The sequence below is a fragment of the Penaeus chinensis genome, chromosome 16 (genome assembly GCF_019202785.1).
Source record: "Penaeus chinensis breed Huanghai No. 1 chromosome 16, ASM1920278v2, whole genome shotgun sequence".
Classification (NCBI taxonomy): Eukaryota; Metazoa; Arthropoda; class Malacostraca; order Decapoda; family Penaeidae; genus Penaeus; species Penaeus chinensis.
The window spans coordinates 471,264-481,263 of record NC_061834.1 but is presented as its reverse complement, the minus strand read 5'-3'; the positions used below and the strand labels follow the sequence as shown (position 1 = coordinate 481,263).

Here is a 10,000-nt window from a genome sequence, read left to right as displayed (position 1 = left end):
CGCATGTAGAATATATATGCAACAATCTATTTATAAGCGTATAATTTAAAGGAATCTTAATACTGATATGGAGGATCTAACTCTGCTAACAGCGACCGGTCAGAGAACCATACATTTTCCTTTCGTTATGAAGCGGAGAGAAAAAAAGGATCCAGTGAATGTAGTAACTCCCCCCCCCCCCCCCCTCTGTAGATAAAGGGCAACTGGCCCTCTCTCCCACCTCCTCTTCCTCCTCCTCTTTGCCTTTCTCCTTCTTCCTCCTCCTCTTCTCCTTTCTCCTGCCTCCTCCTCCCTCTCTTCCTCGTCCCCTTCTCCTTTCTTCTGCCTCCTCTTCTCCTTTCTCCTCCCTCCTCATCCTTCTTTTCCTCCTCTTCTCCTTTCTCCTGCCTCCTCTTTCTTCTAATCCTCCTCCTCTTGTTCTTTTTCCTGCCTCCTCTTCTCCTTGCTCCTCCCTTCTCTTCCTTCTCTTCCTATTTTTCTTCTCCATTCTCCTGCCTCCTTTTCCTTCTCCTTCTTTCTCCTCCTATTCTCCTTTCACTTCTCTCCTCGTACTCCGCTTCCCCAATTTTACCTAACTCCTTTGTTTCGGTCTTCCCTCTTCCTTTCTTCCATCTCTCTTTCTCATCCTTTGAAATCCCTCTATTCCCTTTCTCCTTCCTCTCCTATCCCTCCCCTTTTCCCCTCTCCTCTTCGTCCAAACCCTCCCTCTCCCTTTCCCCCTCCCCTTTCTCCTCTTAACCTTGCCCCTCCCTCTCCTTCTTTCTCCTCCCCCTCCCCCACCCCAATCTTTTCCCCTCCCCCTCCTTTCCTTCCATACTGTCTGGAGGTGAAGGTCACGCCAGACGCCCTTAGTATATAGACCCCAGCAGGTTGTTGGAAGATACAGTTCTCTGCGTGAGTTAGCACAGGTCCCTCACTTAACTACTATCAAGATGAAGGTTATGGTGAGTAGTCCTCTCTTTTGGGGAAGTTGAGTCGAATTTGTATATATATATATTTATGTTTATATGTTGTGTCGAATTGGTATGGGGTTTTCAAGCAGTCGATGATAATTGAAGAACGTAACGACTTACTGTGTCTGGCGTTTGTTAATTTGTACAATGCTGACTTGGGTTTTAGTTGAATTGTTTGGTCTTGTATAACATAATGTGTTTGGCTTTGTCATATTCGCGTTGTTTTGGAAAGGATGAAGTCAATTTAGTAAATAACTTCTTGTTATGTAATCAAATTTTAATTTTGTGTGATGTGAGTCAAATCCTTAGCTCCTTTTTTTCTTGTCCTGAAATTGGTTTTACTAACTATTACTTTCTGCAGCTCCTCGTCCTCCTTGGCCTGGCCGCCCTCGCCGCCGCCCGCCCCGATGAGATCCTTGACTTCGAGGGCGACGACGCCGAGCACGACCAGGAGGGCGAGCCAGGCAAGGCCGTCACGGGAGAGTACAAGTGAGTGACGAACGAAATCTGTTGGTCATCACGTAACTAGCTCTTTGTGCTTGACCTGCAGATTTGAACAGACACTTATCTTAATGAGCGGATCTCTTTACTTATCTAACTATCTATATGTCCGTCTATCTATCTGCCTACCTATCTATCTATCTAGGTTTATGTATCCATCCAGATGTTGCTTACATTTTTCTCCTCCTGCAGGTGGGAGAGCCCCGAGGGCATCGAGTTCGTAGTCAAGTACATCGCCGACGACAAGGGCTTCCGCGTCCTCGAGTCCAACGCCGTGCCCTCCGCCGGCGGCGTCCGCGCTGACGGCGAGCAGGCCGACCTCGAGGGGGACGAGGACTACGAAGAAGAAGACGAAGACGACAAGTAAAATGAAGATCGGGTTGCGTGAAAATCCTTCTCGGATCTTTTGGCATCATTTCATGTAATTTAATTAATCATCTTGCATTTCATGTCATTTCACGATTCAGTGTAAATAAATTTTAACTACTTCGAAAGGACTTTTTTTTTTTAGCAAGGCGAGTGCGCTTTTGCAAGTCAGAATTCAGATGAAACTTTGCTGAAGCTTGAAGGGAAGTATTAACGCTTATACGGGTTCATTTAAGTGTTTTTTTTTTGTTAATATCTATATATCTGCAATTATATACTCCATACGTACATACATACATGCATATACATATCCGTCTATCTATGCATCTATACATGTATATATATATATATGTATGTATGTATATACATATATGTATACGTATATGTTAACATACATATATATATACATATATATATATATATATATATATATATATATATATATATACATATATATACATATATATATATATATATATATATATATATATATATATACGTACATACACACATACACACATGCATATATCTATATACACACATACTTATATACATTTATACACACATGTATGTATATATATATGTATATATCCGTACATGCATACATGTATACATATATTTATATGTATATGTATGAATATAGATATACATAACATATATATATATTTATGTATATATGTATACACACACACACACACACACACACACACACACACATATATATATATATATATATATATATATATATATGTATATATCCGTACATGCATACATATATATTTATATATACATATAACATGTATATATATATATATATATATATATATATATATATATATATGTATATATACACATATATATTATATATACACATGTATTCAAATACATAAAATTGTATATATGTATATATACATATATATGTATATATATATATATATATATATATATATATATATATATATATATATGTACACACAAACACACACACACACACATACACACACACACACATATATATGTATGTATATATATATATATATATATATATATATATATAAACACACACACACACACACACACACACACATATATATATATATATATATATATATATATATATATATACATACATATATTCCCGAGGGGGTTTCGTGGAAAAAGTCCATAACTAAAAATCATATGCAAAGATTTTGATTTCAATGGACCTTAAGATTCTTGTACCAACGTGTTATAACTTGTTCAAACATGAACCCTTAAATGCAGGTAATAACGCATCGCCACCAGTTGGAAGTCATGTGATCTGAACCATGTCAGAGCAGCTCTTCAACCGATGGAAAATTGGTGCCTTCCAATTATTTTTTTTAAGTCTGGAAACAAAAAGAAGTCGGATGGGGCTAAATCGGGGCTTCAAGGCGCAACACAGCTCTTGTCTGCCGAGCGCCGTGAGCGGGTGCGTTGTCGTGGTGGAAGGGAACGCGCTGATGCAGCTTTCCAGGGCGATTTTCTGAGACTTTCTTGGATAGTTTTCTCAAAATGCATTCATAATAAGCAGATGTAATTGTTTTTTGCTCTCGAGGAAGTCAACCAGCAAAATCCCCTCTGCATCCCAGAAGACAGTGGCCATGACCTTTCCTCTTGAATGCTCAGATTTTGCTTAGACTGGTTCACTTCCACCCCTGGGCAGCCACTGCTTTGATTGAATGTTGTCCTCAGGATTGTATTGGTAGAGCCATGTTTCATCTCTTTTCCTCACCCCACATGTTGAAAATTTCCATTGAAAGATCTACACTTGTTTGCTGCTGATCTGGGCGCAATAGCGTAAGGACCCACCAAGCACAAAGCTTGCTTAACCTCAAACTCTTCACCAGAATTGTGTGCACAGAACCCACAGAGATGTTGAGTGTGTCTGTTACTGATTAAGTGGTTATCCGTCTACCCTTTTCAATCATGTCGCGAACAGCATCAATGTTTTCCTCACAAACTGATGTTGATGGCCTGCCACCGCGGGGCTCATCTTCAATTTCGTTTCTTCCACTTCTGAACCGACTTATCCATTTGTAGGTTGTTGATTTCTTTGGGGCATTGTCACCGTAAACTTGTTCCAGAACATCAACGATTTGCCTATTCTCCTCACCGAGCTTTACCATGAATTTAATGTTTGTTCTGGCCTCGATTTTAGTGGATTCCATGTTGCTTGAATGGTGCCTGATTTCCCACTGGCAGCGATGCCTTATTACCTGCATTTAAGGGTGTATGTTTGAACACGTTATAATAAGTTCATACAAGAATGTTCAGGTCCATTGAAATCAAAATCCATCCATATGATTTTTAGTTATGGCCTGCTTCCAAGAATTATATATATGTATATGTGTGTGTGTGTGTGTGTGTGTGTGTGTACATACACACACCATACGTATATATATATATAAGTTTATATATATACATATATGTACATATATATGTATATACACACACACACACACACACACACACACACACACACATATATACACACACACACACATACACACACATATGTATATATATATGTATATATATACATACATATGAATATATATGCATACACATATGTACACAGATTGTATATATGTATATGTACGTATGTATATACATATATTTACATAAATACACACATACACACACACACACACACATACGTAAATATATATATATATATACATATACACACACACACACACACACACACACACACACATATATATATATATATATATATATATAAATATGCACACACACACACATATACGTAAAAAAAAAAAAAAAAAAAAAATATATATATATATATATAAATATGTGTGTATAACAATCCTCCCTGACCTGGCCTCGAACTTAGGTCACTCCGGGTATGAGACCTAAATCAACCATGCCACATGACCCACTAAAACCCACTTGGTTTAGTACTGGCCCTCCGGTCTCATACCCGGAGTGACCTAGGTTCGAGGCCAGGTCAGGGAGGATTGTTATTCATCTATATCAATGCGGTATTACATTATTCCATCTTTCATATATATATATGTGTATATATATATATATATATATATATATATATATATATATACACATGTACACACACACACACACACACACACACAAACACACACATACGTTAAATATATATATATATATATATATATATATATATATATATGATCATATACATACATACATACATATACATATATATATATATATATATATATATATATATATATATATATATATATATATATATATCTTCTCCATCTTCTGGCGAGCGAGACACAAAGACGACAAGCTAGAAGAAAATTTATTCCGTGAAAGTCCTGGCTGATCATATCTCTCCCCTTCCTTCTTTACCTTATTCTTTGATCAGTTATTTACCCTCATTAAAGTAAATTGTTAGATGTCATCCTGTACTCTCTGTCTGTCTGTCTGCGTCTTTCTCTGTCTCTTTATCTCTCTCTCTCTTCTCCATTTCACTCTCTCCTTCTTCCCTCTTCCCATCCCAACCCCACCCCTCCCTCCTTTCTCCTCCTTCCCTTCACCCTCCCTATGCCCACCCACCACCGCCTACCCCTTTCGGTAGCGTCCGCACAGAGGTGAAGGTCACCATCGCCCTCACTATATAATCACTATCACGGGGAAAGGACGGACAGTTCACTTCGAGAGTCAGCTGTCTGCTCTGTCTTCTCCCGCTGCCATCATGAAGGTTATGGTGAGTGAGGGAGTTTCATGTCTATGAAGAACGATGGTTATAGCTGTTTCTTTTATTATAAGGGAATTTGGTCTTCTACTGTACCAGAGCTCTTTATAATCTTGTCTTTTTTTGGGATGCTAGTGGGGCTGTCTCGTCGTCGGGAATCTCAGTTCGATATGTGACATTTTTAACCGATGGAATATCATCTCCTCAGCTCCTCGTCCTCCTTGGCCTGGCCGCCCTCGCCGCCGCCCGCCCCGATGAGATCCTTGACTTCGAGGGCGACGACGCCGAGCACGACCAGGAGGGCGAGCCAGGCAAGGCCGTCACGGGAGAGTACAAGTGAGTGACGAACGTAATCTATTGGTCTCACGTAACTACTTAAAACCTCTTTGTGCTTGACCGCAGATTTGAACAGACACTTATCTTAATGAGCTGATCTCTTTACTTATCTAACTATCTATATGCCCGTCTATCTATCTGCCTACCTATCTATCTATCTAGGTTTATGTATCCATCTAGACGTTGCTTACATTTTTCTCCTCCTGCAGGTGGGAGAGCCCCGAGGGCATCGAGTTCGTAGTCAAGTACATCGCCGACGACAAGGGCTTCCGCGTCCTCGAGTCCAACGCCGTGCCCTCCGCCGGCGGCGTCCGCGCTGACGGCGAGCAGGCCGACCTCGAGGGGGACGAGGACTACGAAGAAGAGGAAGAGGACGACAAGTAAAATGAAGATCGGGTTGCGTGAAAATCCTTCTCGGATCTTTTGGCATCATTTCATGTAATTTAATTAATCATCTTGCATTTCATGTCATTTCACGATTCAGTGTAAATAAATTTAAACTACTTCGAAAGGACCTTTTTTTTTTTAGCAAAGCGAGTGCGCTTTTGCAAGTCAGAATTCAGATGAAACTTTGCTGAGGCTTGAAGGGAAGTATTAACGCTTATACGGGTTCATTTAAGTGTTTTTTTTTGTTAATATCTATATATCTGCAATTATATACTCCATACGTACATACATACATGCATATACATATCCGTCTATCTATGCATCTATACATGTATATATATATATATGTATGTATGTATATACATATATGTATACGTATATGTTAACATACATATATATATATACATATATATATATATATATATATATATATATATATATATATACATATATATATATATATATATATATATATATATATATATATATATATATATATATACGTACATACACACATACACACATGCATATATCTATATACACACATACTTATATACATTTATACACACATGTATGTATATATATATGTATATATCCGTACATGCATACATGTATACATATATTTATATGTATATGTATGAATATAGATATACATAACATATATATATATTTATGTATATATGTATACACACACACACACACACACACACACACACACATATATATATATATATATATATATATATATATATATATATATATATGTATATATCCGTACATGCATACATATATATTTATATATACATATAACATGTATATATATATATATATATATATATATATATATATATATATATATATATATGTATATATACACATATATATTATATATACACATGTATTCAAATACATAAAATTGTATATATGTATATATACATATATATGTATATATATATATATATATATATATATATATATATATATGTACACACAAACACACACACACACACACATACACACACACACACATATATATGTATGTATATATATATATATATATATATATATATATAAACACACACACACACACACACACACACACACATATATATATATATATATATATATATATATATATACATACATATATTCCCGAGGGGGTTTCGTGGAAAAAGTCCATAACTAAAAATCATATGCAAAGATTTTGATTTCAATGGACCTTAAGATTCTTGTACCAACGTGTTATAACTTGTTCAAACATGAACCCTTAAATGCAGGTAATAACGCATCGCCACCAGTTGGAAGTCATGTGATCTGAACCATGTCAGAGCAGCTCTTCAACCGATGGAAAATTGGTGCCTTCCAATTATTTTTTTTAAGTCTGGAAACAAAAAGAAGTCGGATGGGGCTAAATCGGGGCTTCAAGGCGCAACACAGCTCTTGTCTGCCGAGCGCCGTGAGCGGGTGCGTTGTCGTGGTGGAAGGGAACGCGCTGATGCAGCTTTCCAGGGCGATTTTCTGAGACTTTCTTGGATAGTTTTCTCAAAATGCATTCATAATAAGCAGATGTAATTGTTTTTTGCTCTCGAGGAAGTCAACCAGCAAAATCCCCTCTGCATCCCAGAAGACAGTGGCCATGACCTTTCCTCTTGAATGCTCAGATTTTGCTTAGACTGGTTCACTTCCACCCCTGGGCAGCCACTGCTTTGATTGAATGTTGTCCTCAGGATTGTATTGGTAGAGCCATGTTTCATCTCTTTTCCTCACCCCACATGTTGAAAATTTCCATTGAAAGATCTACACTTGTTTGCTGCTGATCTGGGCGCAATAGCGTAAGGACCCACCAAGCACAAAGCTTGCTTAACCTCAAACTCTTCACCAGAATTGTGTGCACAATATCATCTCCTCAGCTCCTCGTCCTCCTTGGCCTGGCCGCCCTCGCCGCCGCCCGCCCCGATGAGATCCTTGACTTCGAGGGCGACGACGCCGAGCACGACCAGGAGGGCGAGCCAGGCAAGGCCGTCACGGGAGAGTACAAGTGAGTGACGAACGAAATCTGTTGGTCTCACGTAACTACTTAAAACCTCTTTGTGCTTAACCGCAGATTTGAACAGATACTCATCTTAATGTGCTGATCTCTTTACTTATCTAACTATCTATATGCCCGTCTATCTATCTGCCTACCTATCTATCTACGTTTGTGTATCCATCTAGATGTTGCTTACATTTTTCTCCTCCTGCAGGTGGGAGAGCCCCGAGGGCATCGAGTTCGTGGTGAAGTACATCGCCGACGACAAGGGCTTCCGCGTCCTCGAGTCCAACGCCGTGCCCTCCGCCGGCGGCGTCCGCGCTGACGGCGAGCAGGCCGACCTCGAGGGGGACGAGGACGACGACGACGAAGACGAAGACGACAAGTAAACAGAAAAGAGAACCGATTCGGCGACGCGTAAAGGCGCAGCCGCGTCCGAAGCGCTTCGGCCGACCCTCTCACGCCATTTCACCCAATCTATCAAGCATCTGCATTCATTACCTTCCATGCAATCCTTTTGTAAATAAACTTTCGACAACATAATCCGACAGTTTTATTATTATTTTTTTTATTCATCTATTTTTTTTTGTTTATAAATTCATAGTAGCATTATGATAATACACCTAAATGTAAACACACACACACACACACGCACACACACACACACACACACACACAAAATACATACATAAATCTCTCCCCCCCCTCTCTCTCTCTCTCTTTCTCTCTCTCTCTCTGTATATGTGTGTGTGTGTGTGTGTGTGTGCGCGTGTGTACGAGTGTGTGTATGTATATATATAGATAAGTATTCAATATTCAGATAACATTCAATATTCATTCACCATTCAAGAGTCATTCAACATTCAAGATTCATTCGAAATTCAAGATTCAGAATAATCCCCCCCCCCCAAAAAAAAACAAAAAAAAAAACAGCTAATTTTCGCATCACCATAAAAAAACTCAAACAATTGGTAATTAAACCGGCAGATGTAGTAGACGAGTTAAGGGTCGTGCGGGATGTTGAAAAAAGGACATGTAGTGAAAGGTCATGTGAAGAATATTTCAGTGTTCTCTTACTGAGGGATGTGAAGGAATGATATGTATGCTGAGATGCCCTCTTACGTATGCTGAAGTAGGTAAGCAGACATGTACACACGCTCACAAACACAAACAGATTCGAACACAGACATTTATGCACAGACACACATAGGCAAACAACACACACTCATATACATATGCACACACACACATATATATATATATATATATATATATATATATATATATATATATATGTTTGTGTGTGTAAGTAGAATATAAACACATTTTATTGCATGTTAACGTATGCGTATGTCATTGAGAAAGTTAGAAAATAACAATAGGTTTGCTGTGATATAATTGCGCCAAGGTGTATTACCTATATCCATAATAATGATAGTAATGATAATAATAACACCAATAATGATGATATTATTAACAATAGTAATGATGATAATGCTGATAATAATAACGATAACAGCAAAAACAATACTAATACTAATAATGATAATGGAAGTAATATTGATAATAATGATAATAGTGATAATGATAATAATGATGATAATAATGATAATAATGATAAAAGTGATAATGATAGTAATGATGGTAATAATGATAATAATGATAATAGTGATAATGATAATGATGATGATAATAATGTTAATA

The 10,000-nt window shown here is 37.7% G+C and overlaps 3 protein-coding genes across 3 annotated transcripts in view; all 3 read left to right on the top strand.

Moving 5' to 3' along the window:
* Nucleotides 1-904: 904 nt before the first annotated feature.
* On the top strand, nt 905-1,899 carry LOC125033703. Its single transcript, XM_047625426.1, has 3 exons — nt 905-944; nt 1,315-1,442; nt 1,647-1,899. Exons 1-3 carry the CDS (start codon nt 933-935, stop codon nt 1,819-1,821), a joined length of 315 nt encoding a protein of 104 aa, XP_047481382.1. The 5' UTR covers nt 905-932; the 3' UTR covers nt 1,822-1,899.
* A 3,613-nt stretch (nt 1,900-5,512) lies between these two features.
* LOC125033712 lies at nt 5,513-6,271 on the top strand. The gene is made up of 3 exons (XM_047625440.1): nt 5,513-5,556; nt 5,753-5,880; nt 6,090-6,271. Exons 1-3 carry the CDS (start codon nt 5,545-5,547, stop codon nt 6,262-6,264), a joined length of 315 nt encoding a protein of 104 aa, XP_047481396.1. The 5' UTR covers nt 5,513-5,544; the 3' UTR covers nt 6,265-6,271.
* Nucleotides 6,272-7,669: 1,398 nt separating this feature from the next.
* Nucleotides 7,670-10,000, top strand: part of LOC125033607 — a 3,349-nt gene continuing 1,018 nt past the window's right edge. Inside the window, exons 1-3 of the mRNA XM_047625266.1 lie at nt 7,670-7,731; nt 8,099-8,305; nt 8,511-8,681. Of these exons, the coding sequence (XP_047481222.1) occupies nt 7,670-7,731; nt 8,099-8,305; nt 8,511-8,681 (440 nt within the window). The remainder of the gene's footprint in view (nt 7,732-8,098; nt 8,306-8,510; nt 8,682-10,000) is intronic.